A 20,136-nucleotide genomic window follows, 5' to 3' on the forward strand; every position below is an offset into this window, starting at 1 on the left:
TGTCTCTGTTTACTGTTGGCAGGATCAGATTGGTTAAAAATAGAGACACAAGGGACAGTTTTTTGTATAAAACTTGGACAAATCAGTGGTTTTAGATAAATCTGTTGGGACAGGGGACACTTAAAACACTTAAATCTGGGACTGTCTCGGGGAAACAGGGACGTCTGGTCACTCTAGTTTTAGTCGTATAGTGGACAACACAAGGTAACTTAAGTATGGTGACCCAATTTTCAACATCAAAAACTGGGACACTCCCAGTTTGAGGTGGTTGGTAATAATAAAATTGTGAAACAAGTGCGAAATTAAGAAAAACTGTTCTGCAGACCATTCATGACTTCATGTGAGTCAGTACAGTCACGTTTTCTTTGTGTTTTAGTCGTTTTTAAGCAGATTTTCTGTGTTTTATTTCAACAAATGACAATTTATGTCTCTGTTTACTGTTGGCAGGATCAGATTGGTTAAAAATAGAGACACAAGGGATGTTTTTTGTATAAAACTGGGACAAATCAGTGGTTCTGTATGAATCTGTTGGGACGGGGGACACAGGATCAAAACTGGGACTGTCCTGGGTAAATGGGGACGTCTGGTCACTCTAGTTTTAGTCATATAGTGGACAACAGAAGGTAACTTAAGTATGGTGACCAGATTTTCCCAGTTTGATGTGGTTGGTAATAGTAAAATTGTGACAAGAGTGCGGAATTAAGAAAAACTGTTCTGCAGACCATTCATGACTTCGTGTGAGTCAGTAGAGTCACATTTTCTTGGTGTTTTGGTCATTTTTTAAGCAGATTTTTCGTATTTTAGCAAAACAAATGACAATTTATGTCTCTGTTTACTGTTGGCAGGATCAGATTGGTTAAAAATAGAGACACAAGGGACGTTTTTTGTATAAAACTGGGACAAATCAGTGGTTTTGTATAAATCTGCTGGGACAGGGGACACAGGATCAAAACTGGGACTGTCCACGGGGAAATACAGACGTCTGGACACTCTAGCTTTAATGTATGGTGGACAACAGAAGGTAACTTAAGTAGGGACTGACCAGAGTGGTTGGTAATAATAAAACTGTGACAAGAGTGCGGAATTAAGAAAAGAGAGACCATTCCTGACTTTATTTGAGTCAGTACAGTCACATTTTCTTTGTGTTTTGGGCATTTTTTAAGCAGATTTTCTGTATTTTACCAAAACAAATGACAGATTTTGTCTCTGTTTACTGTTGGCAGGATCAGATTGGTTAAAAATAGAGACACAAGGGACAGTTTTTTGTATAAAACTTGGACAAATCAGTGGTTTTAGATAAATCTGTTGGGACAGGGGACACTTAAAACACTTAAATCTGGGACTGTCTCGGGGAAACAGGGACGTCTGGTCACTCTAGTTTTAGTCGTATAGTGGACAACACAAGGTAACTTAAGTATGGTGACCCAATTTTCAACATCAAAAATTGGGTCACTCCCAGTTTGAGGTGGTTGGTAATAATAAAATTGTGAAACAAGTGCGAAATTAAGAAAAACTGTTCTGCAGACCATTCATGACTTCATGTGAGTCAGTACAGTCACGTTTTCTTTGTGTTTTAGTCGTTTTTAAGCAGATTTTCTGTGTTTTATTTCAACAAATGACAGTTTATGTCTCTGTTTACTGTTGGCAGAGATCAGATTGGTCCAAAATAAGGACTTTTTTTGTATAAAACTGGGACAAATCTGTGGTTTTAGATAAATCTGCTGGGACAGGAGGACACTGGGCTTAAAACTGGGACTGTCCCGGGTCAACAGGGACGTCTGGTCACTCTGGACTAGGGGTGTGTAAAAATATTGAAATATCGATATATCATATTGCTTAATTTGATGATACAGTATTGATATTCGTGGGCTGCTGTATCGATATATCGCCAAGAGTATTTTTTGGTATATTTTACTAAATTATTTTGTTACAGCTACAGTTGTTGTTGCTTTTTCAGAGGAAGGAAACTTGTTTATGCAACACATTTAAAATGTTCACAGTTTTGATGATTAAAATGGCTGTATTTCATATTAACTTGGCACAAGAAGTGGTTTAACAAACACTTTTAGTATCACAGCCATAATTTAGCATTTATTTTTATTGAACTGTATCGTATAGATTTGAAATATATTGTATCGAAACAAAAGTGCACTGTATCGAGGTATGTATCGTATTGGCAATTTCTTAATGATACCCAGCCCTACTCTGGTCACTCTGGTCACTCTGGTCACTCTGTATATTCTGTATATCAGTTCTTTTAAATGTGAATGTGACTCTGTGCTGCGTGAAAAACACAAATCTCCTCTGAAGTCTCTGCACTGTTGACACTTTTCCTCCCTACTCGACTTGTGAGCTGATTGGTGCATCGATTTGTTCTGGTCACGTGTGTGGACTTTAGAAACACACAGGAGCACTTCCACGAGGAAAGAGGGACATGTCAGGAGCAAAACTTTTTCCACGTGAAACGCAGTTCAAGGTCTTTTTACGCAAACGTTTCAAAGATCGAAAACGTTTTTATTGACTCTTGTGGATCGAGGTTTAGTCTGAGTAACTTTCCCGGAGCCGAACTTCTCATTTTATTAAAAGAAAGTCACGTTTGTTTGTGTTTTTACGCGCGTCTTTCCCGTGTGTAAGACTTTTAAGACGTGCGTAATGTCACTCACCATAATATTATCTGCTCCTCCACAGCTTCGGAAACGCGCGACCCGAACCCAGATCCAGACCCGTTTGCTCCGTGGCTCCTGCGGCTCCGTGGCTCCGGCAGCACCGCGGCTCCTCGGCGTGTGCAGCCCGGGGGAGAGCGCGGTCAGAGCGGGCGCAGCTGCGGAGGAACACCGCTGTCTTCCCCGGACTCGTCCCGCGGTTTGTGTCACGGTCCCGGGGGCAGAGGCAGGACCGGGGGCAGGACCAGGACTCTCCGCCAAACCAGCCCGTGGAGGAGCTACACAGAGGCGCAGCGCCACCTGCCGGCGGTGGAGCAGACTGACAGGAGCCCGACAAGGACCTCACAAGACCACGGGACCAAAGAGAGATTTATTTCTATTCAAGCGTGTTAATTATTATAAATAAACCCAGATTAAAACAGGACTAACTCCAGACTAAACCAGGTCTAACTCCAGACTAAACCAGGACTAACTCCAGACTAAACCAGGGTCTAACTCCAGACTAAAACAGGACTCTAACTCCAGACTAAAACAGGTCTAACTCCAGACTAAAACAGGACTAACTCCAGACTAAACCAGGTCTAACTCCAGACTAAACCAGGTCTAACTCCAGACTAAACCAGGACTAACTCCAGACTAAACCAGGTCTAACTCCAGACTAAACCAGGACTAACTCCAGACTAAACCAGGTCTAACTCCAGACTAAACCAGGTCTAACTCCAGACTAAAACAGGACTAACTCCAGACTAAACCAGGACTAACTCCAGACTAAAACAGGACTAACTCCAGACTAAAACAGACTAACTCCAGACTAAACAACTAACTCCAGACTCCAGACTAAACAGGACTAAACTCCAGACTAAACCAGGACTAACTCCAGGACTAACTCCAGACTAAACCAGGACTAACTCCAGACTAAAAACCAGGTCTAACTCCAGACTAAACCAGGACTAACTCCAGACTAAAACAGGACTAACCCCAGACTAAAACAGGACTAACTCCAGACTAAACAGGACTAACCCCAGACTAACTAACTAACCAGGACTAACTCCAGACTCCAGACTAAAACAGGACTAACTCCAGACTAAAACGAGGACTAACTCCAGACTAAAACAGGACTAACTCCAGACTAAACCAGGACTAACTCCAGACTAAAACAGGACTAACTCCAGACTAAAACAGGACTAACTCCAGACTAAACCAGGACTAACCAGACTAAAACAGGACTAACCCAGACTAAAACGGGACTAAAACTCCAGACTAAAACAGGGACTAACCTCCAGACTAAACAGCAGGACTAACTCCAGACTAAACAGGACTAACTCCAGACTCAAACTCCAGACTAAAACAGGACTAACTCCAGACTAAAACAGGACTAACTCCAGACTAAAACAGGACTAACTCCAGACTAAAACAGACTAACTCCAGACTAAAACAGGACTAACTCCAGACTAAAACCAGGACTAACTCCAGACTAAACAGGACAACTCCAGACTAAACCAGGACTCCAGACTAAACAGACTAAACCAGGACTAACTCCAGACCAGACTAAAACCAGGACTAACTCCAGACTAAAACAGGACTAACTCCAGACTAAAACAGGACTAACTCCAGACTAAAACAGGGACTAACTCCAGACTAAAACGGGACTAACTCCCAGACACTAAAAGGGACTAACCCCAGACTAAAACAGACTAACTCCCTCAGACTAAAACAGGACTAACTCCAGACTAAAACAGGACTAACCCAGACTTAAAACAGGACTAACTCCAGACTAAACAGACTCCAGCTAAACCGGGACTCAACTCCAACTCCAGACTAAACTCAGGACAACTCCCAGAACTAACTTCCGACCAGGACTAACTCCAGACTAACTCCAGACTAAAACGGACTAACTCCAGACCAGACTAACTCCAGACTAAAACAACTCCAGACTAAAACAGGACTAACTCCAGACTAAAACAGAACTAACCCAGACTAAAACAGGACTAACTCCAGACTAAAACAGGTCTGAAGTGTGAGTGGGAAATGTAGTTAAAGTAAAAGTATTCTCCACAATAATTAGTTTAAATAAATATATTATCGGCCTGATGATGATTTTACAAAACATGAGTCACCACTGTTTGTATTTTTGATTTCGATTAGTGGGGGAGATAATTACCTCCTAATTTACATAGTCACAAACTGTAGTCTGTATCGCTGCTCGTCTTTGGTGCCACTGGTCTTGGAGTAGGAAGCTGTGGTGTAAAAGTGAAAACATCTGCACTGGAGTTGTTTTACGAGCAACATTCAGATGTTCTGAGCTCACGCCTGTTCCCTTGTGCCGCTCTGAACAACATATCAGGTTTCTTCTGAGATGTTATACACTTTATTTTTGGTCTGGTGTGGTGTCGTCTGGTGTCAGGGCCGAGCGGAGGAGGGGGGGGGCTCTTCTTGGACGTGGTTCTGCTCCTGTGACTCTTACGTAACTCGCTCCATAAACAGGTCTAAACCTATCCCAGGTATAACCAGGTCTAAAACAGGTCTAAACCAGGTCTAAACCATAAACCAGGTCTAAACCAGGTCTAAACCAGGTCTAAACCAGGTCTAAACCAGGTCTAAATAAAACCAGGTCTAAAACCAGGTCTAAAAACCAGGTCTAAACCAGGTTTAAACCAGGTCTAAAACCAGTTAAAAACCAGGTCTAAAACCAGGTCTAAAAACCAGGTCTAAACCAGGTCTAAACCAGGTCTAAACCAGGTCAGGTCTAAAACCAGGTCTAAACCAGGTCTAAGGTTCTAAAACCAGGTCTAGGTCTAAAAAGGTCTAAAACCAGGTCTAAACTAGGTCTAAGCCAGGTCTAAAAACAGATCTAAAACCAGGTCTAAACCAGGTCTAAACCAAATCTAAACCAGGTCTAAACCAGGTCTCAAACAGGATTTAACAGGACTAAATCCTGGTGTGTGGACGTGTCTCTTCTTCTTCTACCAATAATATTTTGAATTTGGTTCAGTAAAGTCTGGACTTTTTATTTTCTTTTATCAGACAAAACATTTTATGTGAAGATTTCCTCGTCTTTGTTTCTCTACAGTAAATCAAGTAATCCAAAGTAATCAGATTACATTACTCACTTTAAGTAATTTAATGGATTATGTTACAAACTACATTTTGGTGTGTGTAATCTGTAATCTGTAGGGGATTACATTTTAAAAGTAACACTCCCAACACTGCTGATACTCGACACATTCACTGTGCGTAAACTCAGACTCAACCAGAAAACTGAACCAGACTAAACTCAGACTATGTTAACGAACCAGAACTAAACCAGTCGCCCGTGTTCCTGACGTGATCTGACAAAACAGGACTAACCCCAGACTAAAACAGGACTAACCCCAGACTAAAACAGGACTAACCCAGACTAAACCAAGACTAACTCCAGACTAAAACAGGACTAACCCCAGACTAAAACAGGACTAACCCCAGACTAAAACAGGACTAACTCCAGACTAAAACAGGACTAACTCCAGACTAAAACCAGGACTAACTCCAGACTAAAACAGGACTAACTCCAGACTAAAACAGGACTAACCTCCAGACTAAAACAGGGACTAACTCCAGACTAAAACAGGGACTAACTCCAGACTAAAACAGGACTAACTCCAGACTAAAACAGAACTAACTCCAGACTAAAATCCAGAACTAGACTAAACAGACTAAACAGGACTAACTCCAGACTAAAACAGACTAAAACAGACTAAAACAGACTAACTCCAGACTAAAAACAGGACTAACTCCAGACCAGACTAAACTAAACAGGACTAAACAGGACTAACCCCAGACTAAAACAGACTAACTCCAGACTAACTCCAGACTAAAACAGGACTAACTCCAGACTAAAACAGGACTAACTCCAGACTAAAACAGACTAACTCCAGACTAAACAGGACTCCAGACTAAAACAGGACTCCAGACTAAACAGGTCTTAACTCCAGACTAAACTACTCCAGACTAAAACAGGACTAACTCCAGACTAAAACCAGGCCAGACTAAAACAACTAACAGGACTAAAACGGGACTAACTCAGACTAAAACACAGACAGACTAACTCCAGACTAAAACAGGGACTAACCCCAGACTAAAACAGGACTAACCCCAGACTAAAACAGACTAACTCCAGACTAAAACAGGAAACCCCAGACTAAAACAGACTAACTCCAGACTAAAACAGGACTAACCCAGACTAAACAGGACTAACCCCAGACTAAAACAGACTAACTCCAGACTAGACTACTAACAGACTAAAACAGGACTAACTCCAGACTAAAAAAACAGACTAACTCCAGACTAAAACAGGACTAACTCCAGACTAAAACAGGACTAACCCCAGACTAAAACAGGAAACTCCAGACTAACTCCAGGACTAAAACAGGACTAACCCAGACTAAAACAACTAACAGACAGACTAACTCCAGACTAAAAACTAACCCCAGACTAAAACAGACTAACACCAGACCAACTAAAACAGGGACTAACTCCAGACTAAAACAGGACTAAACCAGACTAACCCCAGACTAAAACTAAACGGACTAACTCAGACTAAAACAGGACTAACTCCAGACTAAACAGGACTAACTCCAGACTAAAACAGGACTAAAACAGGACTAACCCCAGACTAAAAGACTAACTCCAGACTAAAACAGGACTAACTCCAGACTAAAACAGGACTAACTCCAGACTAAAACAGGACTAACTCCAGGACTAAAAACAGGACTAACTCCAGACTAAACAGACAACTCCAGACTAAAACAGGACTAACCCCAGACTAAAACAGACTAACTCCAGACTAAAAACGGGACTAACCCAGACTAAAACGGACTAACTCCAGACTAAAACAGGACTAACCCCAGACTAAACAGACTAATCCAGACTAAAAGGGACTAACTCCAGACTAAAAACAGGACTAACCCCAGACTAAAACAGGACTAACCAGACTAAAACAGACTAACTCCAGACTAAAACGGACTAACTCCAGACTAAAAGACTAACAGACTAACTCCAGACTAAAGACTAACCCAGACTAAAACAGGACTAACTCCAGACTAAAACAGGACTCCAGACTAAAACAGGACTAACTCCAGACTAAAACAGGACTAACCCCAGACTAAAACAGGACTAACTCCAGACTAAAACAGGACTAACTCCAGACTAAAACAGGACTAACTCCAGACTAAAACAGGACTAATCCAGACTAAAACAGGACTAACCCAGACTAAAACAGGACTAACTCCAGACTAAAACACAGGACTAACTCCAGACTAAAACAGACTAAACCAGACTAAAACAGACTAACTCCAGGACTAAAACAGGACTCCAGACTAAAAAAGGACTAACAGACTAAAACAGACTAACTCCAGACTAAAACAGGACTAACTCCAGACTAAAACAGGACTAACTCCAGACTAAAACAGGACTAACTCCAGACTAAATCAGGACTAACTCCAGACTAAAGCAGGACTAACTCCAGACTAAAACAGGACTAACTCCAGACTAAAACAGGACTAACTCCAGACTAAACAGGACTAACTCCAGACTAAAGCAGGACTAACCCCAGACTAAAACAGGACTAACCTCAGACTAAACTCACCAAATGTTCCAGCCAAATTAAAGGTACATGAACTTTTAAAATGTTTACTTTAGTTAACAGTGAATGAACAAATAAATGCATGATAAGTAGCCTAATTTCATTAGACACATAGTTATTGTAGTTTTTTATTATTATTATTATTATCATTATTATGGTTTCATAAACTTGTTGCAAACATTCTTGGGGGTAACAGTTAAAAAGAAAAAGAAAAGTTCAGAGTGCAGAACTCTTCTGGTCTAAAAAGGTTATTGCCTTTTGAAATGATTCAGAGTACAGCCCGACTGTTATTTATTGTTTATTTGGTTATCTATTTATATTGTATTGTATTTATTATTTTACTTTTTTCACACAAACTATATCAATCAGTGACGAACATAATGTATTTGTGTTATTGGCACTAGCAAAGCCCAGTACCTTTCTATCTCTAAATAAAACAATGAAACAATAAAACTTCTCAGCTTGTGTTTTTAGGCAGCACCATAGACCGTAGATATGACCGTAAATATTTTTATTCGCAGCACAATTCACATTTGTATGACGGAGTATAAGGGTCAGATAAAAATAAAATAAATAAATAATGAAGAAAATTGTTGTTCGTTTTCTTATTTTTGGTTTTATATTGAAAAACAAGGTTTTTCTTCTGCCGCATTTTTCACTTTGACTTTGATTTTATTACGACTTCATTCTCGTAATATTATAACTTTATTCTCATAATATTACGACTTTATTTTAACTTCGACTTTATTCTCGTAAAATTACGACTTTTTCTGGCTTCGACTTTATTCTCATAATATTACGACTTTAATGTCAAAATGTTACGACTTTATTCTCGTAGCCCCAGCAAGTTTTTTTTTTTTTTTTTATCTGGCTCTTATACTCCGTCGTACATTTGTTATTATTTTATTACAAAAAAAATCATTTTTAAAACGCGAAAACACCGGACGCGGAAATACGCCACACGTACAGCTGACGTGATTGCCGGGGCAACGCATTCGAAACGGGTGCGCTTGACCAATCAGAGAGCCGCTGGTGCCCGGGGCCAGCCAATCAGAGCGCAGACAGCGAGGATTTAAACCAAGCCTGTTCTTTCTTTGAAGACACGACCTCTTTTATTATTCCAGGACTCTGTGTGGAAACGGCAGCACTTTATCATGGCTCTCCGTGTTACCCGCGTAAGTAAACGTGTTTTGTAAATAACCTGCAATCGTATTTTGGTTTAAAGATCCTCATTTCGCCGTTTTGGTTCATTTTGTTAAATGTGTGATGGAATTTTTCGAATGTCTCGTGCGCTGTGTCGGGCTCGTGCAGAGAGCTCGTGCAGAGAGGCTTTGGGGCTTCAGGAAATGGCCGCCCAAAGTTCGATTTCTGCCTTATTTACTTTTATTTACTTATAATTTATAGCAGAACTGGGCGTTTTATAGCTCCCGGGACACATACGGACCTTTGTTTGACTCTGACTGGCCCATTTAAGATCTTTTTGAGTTACAAACTATTTCAACATTCTTACCTCATGCATGGACTAAAACTGCGTTGCTATTTATTTTAGAGTTTTACATTTTTGTATGGCGGCCTCACTTTTTCATTGCTTAGTCGTAACATAAACTTTAACCAGTCTCACCAACTTTTTGGCCAGACCCTCCACAATATTTTCTGTTTCTCATGTGGCTGTATAGAAAAAATTATTGCCCACCCCTGGTTTAAAGTGAAGTTTTCTGTCTTAAATAGTTGACTAAATCCTACTTGCTCTTGTAAATTTCAACTTCTATATTTTTGTGCTGTAGAGTCTATGTATTTTAACTTTACATACAAAAAGCATTTACATTAGGGCGACCATATTTTCAGAATCAAACACTGGGACATCCTTGGTTTGTGGTGGTTGGTAATAAAAATATGAAATGAGTGTGTAGTTAAGAACTGTTCTGCCCTCTGCCCGTTCATGTGAGTCGGTATAGTCTCATTTTCTTTGTGCTTTGGTCATTTCTAAACGTCTTTTCTGTATTTTACCTGAATGAGTGACAATTTATGCCTCTCTTTACGGTAAGCAGGTATCAAATTGGTCAAAAATAGACACCTGGGACATTTTATTTTTATTTTTTTCCCCCAATATTTTTTTATTTTCAGACGATAAAATTTGTTTTCACATGAATAACTGACCACGTTATTAACACAGTTCAACATACAAAAAAAAATAAATAATGACAAACCACATTCACTAATTCACTAAACAATATTTGCAAGAAAAAAAAACTGATAAGAATAAAATGTATAAATTAATTTAAAAAAAAAAAGTAAAATGGGTAGATAAATGAATAATAACCAACAATAACAATATAATAAAAATTAAGTATTATCACTGTCATCACCACCAGCAATATTATTATACATGACACCTGGGACATTTCTTGTGTAAAACTGAGACAAATCACTGGTTTTGGATAGATCTGCTGGGACACAGGACTCAAAACTGGGACTGTCCCGGGGAAATGGAGACGTCTGGTCACCCTGATTTATATACAGAAGGCTTTTTGTAACTCATTCTCTCTGCATGTTTCTCTGCAGAATCGCTTGGCCTCCACCACCCGGTCTGAAGCGGTGAAGCCCGGAGCGCCGTCCCTCCAGACGCGAGCTGTTCTGGGCGAGCTCGGAAACGTCCCCGACAACAAGGCGGTCCAGAAGAAGGTACGTAGTGATATTTCATCCAGATGTGTTTAAGAGGTGAGAAAATGTGGAGAAATTGTCAAACTTTTTTTTTTCCTTCTGTACCCTAAAGAAGGTGGTGACGAGGGCAACGACCAAAGTTCAGAAGGTGGTTGAGCAAGCGAAACCCAAAGATGTCCCTGCTCCAGTGCAACCAGAGCCTAAGGTTAAAGTGAGTTAATCCTGTCGCTCTTTAATGTTAAATGTCAGTTCATTAGGGCTGTGGTCGACTAAAATTCTTCCATTAAAGACGTGATGCACCGATTTGTTGAAACTGTTGCGCATCTCCGTGTATCTGACCCAGGGAGAGTCATGCAAAAACTATGCAAAGGAGACAATGGGCCTCATTCATGAAGCATTTTTATAAACAAATATGTACTTAAGAGTTTTGTGAATGCCAAAATGTTTGTAGAATTTGTTCTCCCCAGAAGAACATTTTTCAGTTAAGGCCTTCTCACGAACAGTCAGTGTCATATGAACAAAAATTCTACTGTTTTGGAATATTATCACTCATAATGCAACTAAAAATTGTAATTCCTCCATGGTTGCAAGTTGTAAATACTTGTAAATTATTTTAAAAAATCACTGATTCAATAACATTTGAGTTTTTAGAGCCTGTGTCTATTGGGTTTAAGGTTTTGTCCAGGCTGCAGTGAGCCTCAGTCTGTCCCAGCCCCAGTGCCTCCATATGGGCCTCTGTTACAGACCTGTGCCTGGTCACCGTGCTGGACTCAACACAAACATCACCCCAGAACCCCTCCCTCACGATAAATATGACAAAAGGGGCTGCTTATTTTGGACATTGGTAAAACTGCTGTGGTCTCCAACTTTTCTCTTCCGATGAGCTACTAGTTTTAGCGGTCACAAGAAATTGAGTAAATTTAAAAGCCACAGCAAGCCTTGGATATTTGTAAAACTTAAACCATTAGCTATTAGTGTACAGAGACATTAAAATTATAAATTTACAATTTTACTACTTCAGCACAATATGTATAATTTAGAAAACCTTGGGCGAGCTACTTGGAAAAGGGTGAAAAGCTACAGGTTGGAGACTCCTGCTGTAGATGCTTCACCTGATCTCATCACTCACTTTCACATGTCATGATGCCAAACTCATTGATCATATCTGGAAGCTCAGGAAGTTTCAAATCTTTGTAAATTCACTGTAAATGAGTAGAGGTGTTCGTGGGTGTTGGTGAATCTGGATGCATAAGAACACTCTGACTCTGCAAGTGGAAGTTACAAACTTAAGAAAAGATTCATGAATGAGGCCCAGTATTAAGACTAAATTTGTGAATCATGAGTTTAAACTGCCCTGTATATAAATGTAAACCACATCTTCTGCTCTTGTCCATATAAATCCTCGGCAAATAAAATGGTACAACTAGGACACAATCAGCCCACGAGCTAAAGGCCTGGAGTTCATGTGTCCTGAAGCTTTGTAAAGTCATGTTTTGTACCCCTTCCCCCTCAGGCGCTCCCGGAGCCCACCTCTCCCACCCCGATGGAGACCTCGGGCTGTGAGCCTGCAGAGCTGTGCCAGGCTTTCTCAGACGTCCTCCTGCACACGGCCATCCGGGACGTGGACGCCGACGACTTCAACAACCCCATGCTCTGCAGCGAGTACGTCAAGGACATCTACAAGTACCTTCGTGTGCTCGAGGTAAGACTCTGCTCCTCTGACAGTCTGACTTTTGAATTTACAAAAGGGCGGCTGTATTTAAAGGACGCAATATAGAAAAGTTCATCGAGCAACGTCTCGTTTTGGTTCATGTTTGAGGTTGAAGTATGGACTCCTTTTGAGCCAAACTATATTTGTAAATGGCCACTTGGAAGCAGAATTCCTCGTGGACATTCTTTTTGTAACAAATGACAAAGGAATGATTATCATATTTTAAATGAAAGCTGAACAGACATTTAACATGGCATTTATGTGCAATAAGTACACACTTTTCCAGTTCCCTCTTTGCTTGTTTAACTCCTGCTTCAACACTGGATGAGTGACCTCTGGTAATCAGTTGCACTTAGATGATTTTGTGCAGTTCTAAGGCTGTGGAATCAAATGGAGTAATTAAACACTTTGTGGTCAAATAGGGGAGGCTGGGACTGAACTTGAAGCACTCGAGTTGCTGACTGAAATTTGTTTCCCAGGCTGAGCAGAATGTCAGGCCCAACTTCCTGCAGGGACAGGAAGTGACGGGGAACATGAGGGCCATCCTGATCGACTGGCTCGTCCAAGTGAGCATCAAGTTCCGCCTGCTGCAGGAGACGATGTACATGACTGTGGCAATCATCGACCGCTTCCTCCAGGTAACGGACTCACTGATGTTCACGTTGTCCAACTGAGACACTGAGTGTTGACTATTAGTTTTCCCTCACGTGCCACTAACATGACTCTGTCACAGGACAATTCTGTTCCCAAGAAGCAGCTGCAGCTCGTGGGAGTCACTGCCATGTTTCTCGCCTCTAAATTTGAGGAGATGTATCCTCCTGAGATCTCAGACTTTGCCTATGTGACGGACCACGCCTACACGCCCGCTCAGATCCGCAGCATGGAGAGGAACATCCTCGGTGCGCTCAAGTTTAAGCTCGGACGTCCTGTGCCCCTGCAGTTCCTCCGGAGAGCGTCAAAGATCCACGAGGTACAGCTGTCAGTGACGTCTCCTCACTCTGCAGACACGGGACTGAATCCCTTTTACTGTGAAGGTTAAACTGTTAGTGACTTGAGCTTAACTCGTACCTTTGTGCTCAGGTGACGGCAGAGCAGCACACTCTGGCCAAATACCTGCTGGAGCTCACCATGGTGGACTACGACATGGTGCACTTCCCTCCGTCCATGGTGGCCAGTGCAGCGCTCGCTCTGACCATCAAGGTCCTGGACGCTGGAGAATGGGTCAGTGCTGTTACAACATCATGTCAGAGCTGGAGCTTGTTTGGCTCAATGTTTTTACAAATGTGAAACTGCTGAATGCTTGGAGTATTTGGGATGAACTGATTTTGATTTGTCTGCAGGATGCCACTTTAGCTCATTACATGGAGTACAGCGCGGAGAGTCTGGTTCCAGTTATGGCTCACATCGCCAAGAACGTAGTGAGGGTTAACGAAGGCCTGACGAAGCACATGGTAAGTCTATAAGTATAACAGAATTAAGTCCTGTATTACAGTGTACTCTGTACTCTTATGAGCTTTAGCAAAGTTGGAATGTTGCATACTGTATTTTGGACTAGAAGTCGCACCAGCTGAAAAACGTGTCACACTTTTTGGGGGAAATTTATTTTATAAAATCAGGGACCAGGAACAGACATTTCAAGTTATAGTAATGACAGAACAAAGAAAACTGGCTGAATAGGCATTAACATTTCTTCAGATAATTCCAGCATAAACGACAACAAAATCACTAAATCCTCGGTGTCACTTCTGAGAAACTCCAACTTTGGTTGTCACTGAAGTCCAGGCTTTTTCCATCCATTGACTTGAGGAAAGTTTCATGGTTCATCCTCCCGGTTGTTGTGAAGTTGTTCTCCAGTCCCTCACAAGTTACTCACTCCAAACTTTCTTTCAGCTGCATATTTTACTACATGCAGCAGAACAGGCTTTTTCTGCCAGAGACATGCGCAGAAAACATGCACGAGTCTAGAGCCTCTCGCAGCTGTCGGTGTGAAAATTCTAATATACAAGTTGCAGAAAACACCTGAACCATAAAAAAAATGACTTGTAGTCCAAAAAATACGGTACATATCTGGAGCCATGTTTCATTCACACGTTTAACACTTTAGTCTGTCCACATCTCCAAAGCTCAATGTTCTCCACCTTGTGATTGAGAGAAGAGTCTAAATATACAGGGTTTGTTAAATGTGTTTGACTGAACCTACAAACTCTTATTTTGAAACTGTTCCATAGATCAGAATCTTTTAAACTGTGCTTCTTCAGACTGACACGGTCTCTGTCCTCAGGCGGTCAAGGGAAAGTACTCGACTGCCAAACAGATGAGGATCGCCACTCTGTCCCAGCTCAAAGGCTCGGTCATCAAGGAGTTTGCTGCTAAAGCCTCTCAGTGAGACCCCTGCTGGGCTCTCTGCGCTACTGACACTCAACGGACTTTTCTGTGAAGGGACCAGACTGTGCTTTTATTTTATTTTTATTTTTTTAACAGCCCAGGCTTGAAGCGTGGCCCACAGGAGTAAAGACGGAACTTCCATCACGGGCCTGGTTCTATTTTAATGTGTGAATGTGTAAAATGTACAGCAATGTTTTTATGCTTTTATGTCTTTTGAATAAATTTTTTATGAACTGCACTCGCGCTTTATTACTTGTAATGGTTAAAGTGCCTCATGTTCTAATTTCCTCAAACATACCTGAGATTGTTTCGTTCGCACACGCTTAAAAAAAACTTTTTAGGCTCAAGGTGAGAACTTTTCAATCTTGTGATGCCATGTGGTAAAACGGGAAGTGCTCCAGTTTTTAAAATGCAAATGACTCATAAAATGTACAGATAAAGGATTGGCAGTTTTAAGGTTTCAATTAACATAACTTGTGTGAATGGAAAATATACTTCCAGGTATGTTTTTAAATTTTATTTTATTTTTATTTTTTTTAATTTTTTTTTTTTTTTTTGAGGAGCTAAGCGATTAAATTTTGCATAATCTAGGACGTTTTCGTTTTAAGATTGCTTCAGCCGTTTGCCACCTGCAGCGCTCCGTGATGATCCATGTGTTTCTTCATGTTCTTCATCACTATCGAAGGCTCACCTTTGTGCAGAGCTGACTCGTCGCTCGGGTAGATGAAACCAAACCAGGTCTAATGCCATAATGTGCCTTCATAGTAAAGTGATAACACTGAGAGGCCAACAGGGGGCAGCGCTTCCACCAGGACACACACAAAAAAAGATCCATCTTCCCTTTGGAACAGTTCCACATTTAACTTGTGATTTGACCATTTCCAGTTTGGAGTCACGAGTCTTCACTGGGACTGTGGGAGCAGCAGATCTCTGAAAAGACTCACCAGCCTGTTGAATTCCTCCATTTTGTTTTTATGTTCTAGTGCAGACATGTCCAAACTATGAGTTTTTCTTGGCCCTTAGACGTCCAGGTGAATTGGCCCAAATTGCCTTGCATCAATTAATTTATTTTTTACTGCAAGTTTTTTGAAAATCTGCCTTGATAAAGCTCATTTTTAATATTCCGTGTGTGGTTTTAAGGAGCTTAGCGTGAATAAAGACTGAGCTCATTCTAACGTGTTAAACATTTCAATTATTCACTGTATTGAGCATCAGTCTACGGCCCTCGATCGGCCCTCTGCTTTGTTTTTCGATATGTGGTTTGGACACTCCTGTTCTAGTGTGAGATTTGGGTGTTTCACTAATTCCTCTTGTTCAGTGAGGACGCATGGACTCTTATCTTTAAAAATGGTTAAATAAAAGTCACAAAGATACTGTCTGCTGTTTTTAAGTCAAGAAATCAAGTATTTGTCCAGGAAGGGCATCTGGTGTAAAAACAGGTGCAAATAGTGACCAGTGGAAACCGTAACACTTCATTATGTTTATTTATTTCATTCATAAAGTATAAAAAGACATCGACAGTACCACAACAGCAAACATACAAGAAATGAAATGAAAAGGAGCAGAAAGAAGAAAAGTCGTCTGATGTTTTCTGCCCCTTTTCCCTTTTCAAGACAAAACATCAACACTGAGAGTCACTTTAAAACATTTAAAATCGGTATATTTCAGTTCAGGCACAATTATTAATAAACTGCAAACAGAAATCTTCACTTTTATGGACAACAACTTAGTTTTTTTTCTCGTACAAACAAATTGCATTCGATTTAATGTGTTTTTTAATGCCATTGTTGTACTTGATTGTTTTATTTCTTTGTCAAGACTTTTCCATAACTTAACTTCCTTTTAAATTGTCGTGGTTTGTTCTCGTCTCAAACAGACTTTGAGTATTTACAGGTGACACTCTGCGCTTTGCTTTAAACGCGACTTTGAGGAGACTTAAGTCGACGATATCCTGTTAAAGTCGAACAAATATTTGGTTGGATGTGTCTCTTTATAAAGACTGTTGATGATGATTCTCTTCACACACTTCACACTTTAGGAAAATGTGTTGCTGCAAACTGCCACTAGATGTCGCCCTCACCCACCTCATCACACCACAGTCTCTATAAATACAGTATGTGTGTGTATGTGTGTGTATATATATTTATCTTTTTTTTTCTGTCTCACTGTACCCACACCGATCACGTGTTTTCTGGCTTTAAAGGCCTGTAAGAAGTGAAAAAGTTTGAGTAGTTTTTAATTCACAATTTAAGCAGATAGATGTACCGTATTTTCCGCACTATAGGGCGCACTTAAAATCCTTTAATTTCACCCGAAAACGAGTGTGCGCTTTATAATCCAGAGCGCCTTATATATTCTCAAATATACTCAAATATAAGTGAGAACAGCCCAGCTCTGAGTGCAGCTCTCTGTGTTTCAGTCACAGGTGTGAGATTATGGAACCATCGCAATGAAAAAAAATCTAAGCTTCAAAATCTATTCAAATGTCAAACATGATATTCTGAAAACGTATTAAGTATTTAATATATATTTTTAAAAAACCCTCACCAACAGCTTCAATCACCAGAATGTGAGGAGAAGAACTCTGTCCAACCACCAGGCGACCAGCAAACAGGAATCTCCCTAAAGAACAACTTTGGACATTTTTTTAAAAGTTTTATTATTATTTAATTTAAAAGATTGAGAGTGAGAACATAATTACAATTTTTCATATGTTCATATGGACATTTGACAATAAACTTTTTGATACATATCTGGATAGAGCAAGCTTTTGATTCAATACGATATATTTCAAATCGATTAAAAGAAAGTAAAAATAAAGTCTAAATCATGATACAAAAAGTGTTTGTTAAATCACTTCTTGTGCAAAGTTCATATGAAACAAACATTTTAATCATCAAAACGCTTAAATGAGTTTCCGTCCTCTGAACGAACAACAAAACTGTAGCTCTGTAACAAAACAATTTAGTAAAATAAATAGGGATGTAACAAAAAACGAAATATCGTGATATCGTATCGTCAAAGTTCTCACAATGATATCATGGACCGTCACAATATATCGAATTACAAGTGTCTTTGCTTAAATTAAAAGTTCTGGTGCAGCAACAGCTAAAAAAAGACAGAAGAACTACATAGACCATGATGCTTTGCTCGGTTTCAGTGCAGACGACAAGAAGAAATAACAGTTCTAACACTTTTAAGTTTTAGTTCTTAGGATTACCGTATTTTCCGCACTATTCTGGATTATAAATCGCACTGTCATTAAATGGTCTATTTTCGAACTTTTTTCACAAATAAACCGCGTGGGACTTTAAAGGAAACACCCAACAGTGTGATGGGTGAGTGGTTTTGTTTGTTTGTTCGTTCACGGTGACTCTGGGTTTGTTCAGTTGTGGTGTGTAGGGAGGGTGTATCTGGGACCAACGGATTGTCGGCGTGTTCACAGTGACTCAGTTGTTCAGTCGTGTCTAGAAGCGGCACGTCGCGCTCGTCGCTTTTTCGGTTCGTTCCTCCGTTCCGTTCCTCGTCGGCGTGGAGTGATGAGTGTGTCTGTGGGTGTGTTTCTCTGTGCGGTCGCTGTCTGCTCCGTGTGTGTTTGCGGTTTTGTAGTTTACTGAAGTCGTGCTGGGACACCCGAGTGGATTCGTGTATGGGGCGCTCTGGATTGTGGTGCGGAGTCGTTTTTTGTCAAGGCATTTTTAGAGGAAAAAGTCGCATATTAACAGTTTTGTTCACCTCCACAAAATATCACAATAAATATCGTACCGTAAGATGTAAATCGTGAAAATATCGTACCGAGAGATTTGGATATTGTTACATTCCTAATTAGGGCTGGGTATCATTAAGAAGTTGCCGATACGATACATACCTCGATACACAGGCCACGATACGATACACAGGCCACGATACGATACATATCTCGATACACAGGTCACGATACATATCTCGATACATAGGCCACGATACGATACATATCTCGATACACAGATCACGATATGATACATATCTCGATACATAGGCCACGATACGATACATATCTCGATACACAGATCATGATACGATACATATCTCGATACATAGGCCACGATACGATACATACCTCGATACACAGGCCACGATACGATACATAGGCCACGATACGATACATACCTCGATACACAGGCCACGATACGATACATACCTCGATACACAGATCACGATACGATACATATCTCGATACATAGGCCACAATACGATACATACCTCGATACACAGATCACGATACGATACATACCTCGATACACAGATCATGATACGATACATATCTCGATACATAAGCTACGATACGATACATACCTCGATACATAAGCCACGATACGATACATACCTCGATACACAGGCCATGATACGATACATATCTCGATACACAGGCCACGATACGATACATACCTCGATACACAGGCCACGATACGATACATACCTCGATACACAGGCCACGATACGATACATACCTCGATACACAGGCCACGATACGATACATACCTCGATACACAGGCACGATACGATACATACCTCGATACACAGGCCACGATACGATACATACCTCGATACACAGGCCACGATACGATACATATCTCGATACGATACATACCTCTCGATACACAGGCCATGATACGATACATATCTCGATACACAAGCCACGATACGATACATACCTCGATACACAGGCCACGATACGATACATATCTCGATACACAGGCCATGATACGATACATATCTCGATACACAAGCCACGATACGATACATACCTCGATACACAGGCCACGATACGATACATACCTCGATACACAGGCCACGATACGATACATACCTCGATACACAGGCCACGATACGATACATACCTCGATACACAGGCCACGATACGATACATACCTCGATACACAGGCCACAATACGATACATACCTCGATACAGCGCACTTTCGATTCGATATGATATATTTCAAATCGATTCGATACGGTGCAATAAAAAATAAAGGCTAAATCATGGCTGTGATACTAAAAGTCTTTGTTAAACCACTTCCTGTGCAAAGTTCATATGAAACACAAACATTTTAAT

General features: G+C 40.6%; 2 protein-coding genes across 3 annotated transcripts in view; one reads left to right on the forward strand and one right to left on the reverse strand.

Annotated features, from left to right (window-relative positions):
* The window catches only part of LOC110167872 (growth hormone receptor-like), a 61,516-nt gene extending 58,670 nt beyond the window's left edge, over window positions 1-2,846 (reverse strand). Inside the window, exon 1 of the mRNA XM_055160017.1 lies at window positions 2,664-2,846. The gene's annotated coding sequence lies outside the window, so the exon portion shown is untranslated. The remainder of the gene's footprint in view (window positions 1-2,663) is intronic.
* Window positions 2,847-9,334: 6,488 nt separating this feature from the next.
* Window positions 9,335-15,278, forward strand: ccnb1 (cyclin B1). Of its 2 annotated transcripts, none has more exons than XM_020917455.2 (9): window positions 9,335-9,458; window positions 10,846-10,965; window positions 11,057-11,155; window positions 12,458-12,646; window positions 13,135-13,293; window positions 13,389-13,625; window positions 13,736-13,876; window positions 13,996-14,106; window positions 14,937-15,278. In XM_020917455.2, the coding sequence occupies exons 1-9, from the start codon at window positions 9,438-9,440 to the stop codon at window positions 15,039-15,041; spliced, it is 1,182 nt and encodes a 393-aa protein (XP_020773114.1). In that variant the 5' UTR covers window positions 9,335-9,437; the 3' UTR covers window positions 15,042-15,278. The 2 variants fall into 2 exon arrangements, with proteins under 2 accessions (XP_020773114.1, XP_055015994.1); XM_055160019.1 differs by having other exon boundaries at window positions 9,423-9,458; window positions 11,060-11,155.
* The last annotated feature ends 4,858 nt before the right edge of the window (window positions 15,279-20,136 follow it).

Source organism: Boleophthalmus pectinirostris, unplaced genomic scaffold (assembly GCF_026225935.1).
Source record: "Boleophthalmus pectinirostris isolate CB_2022bp ecotype Guang Dong unplaced genomic scaffold, ASM2622593v1 HiC_scaffold_2826, whole genome shotgun sequence".
NCBI classification, from domain to species: Eukaryota; Metazoa; Chordata; class Actinopteri; order Gobiiformes; family Gobiidae; genus Boleophthalmus; species Boleophthalmus pectinirostris.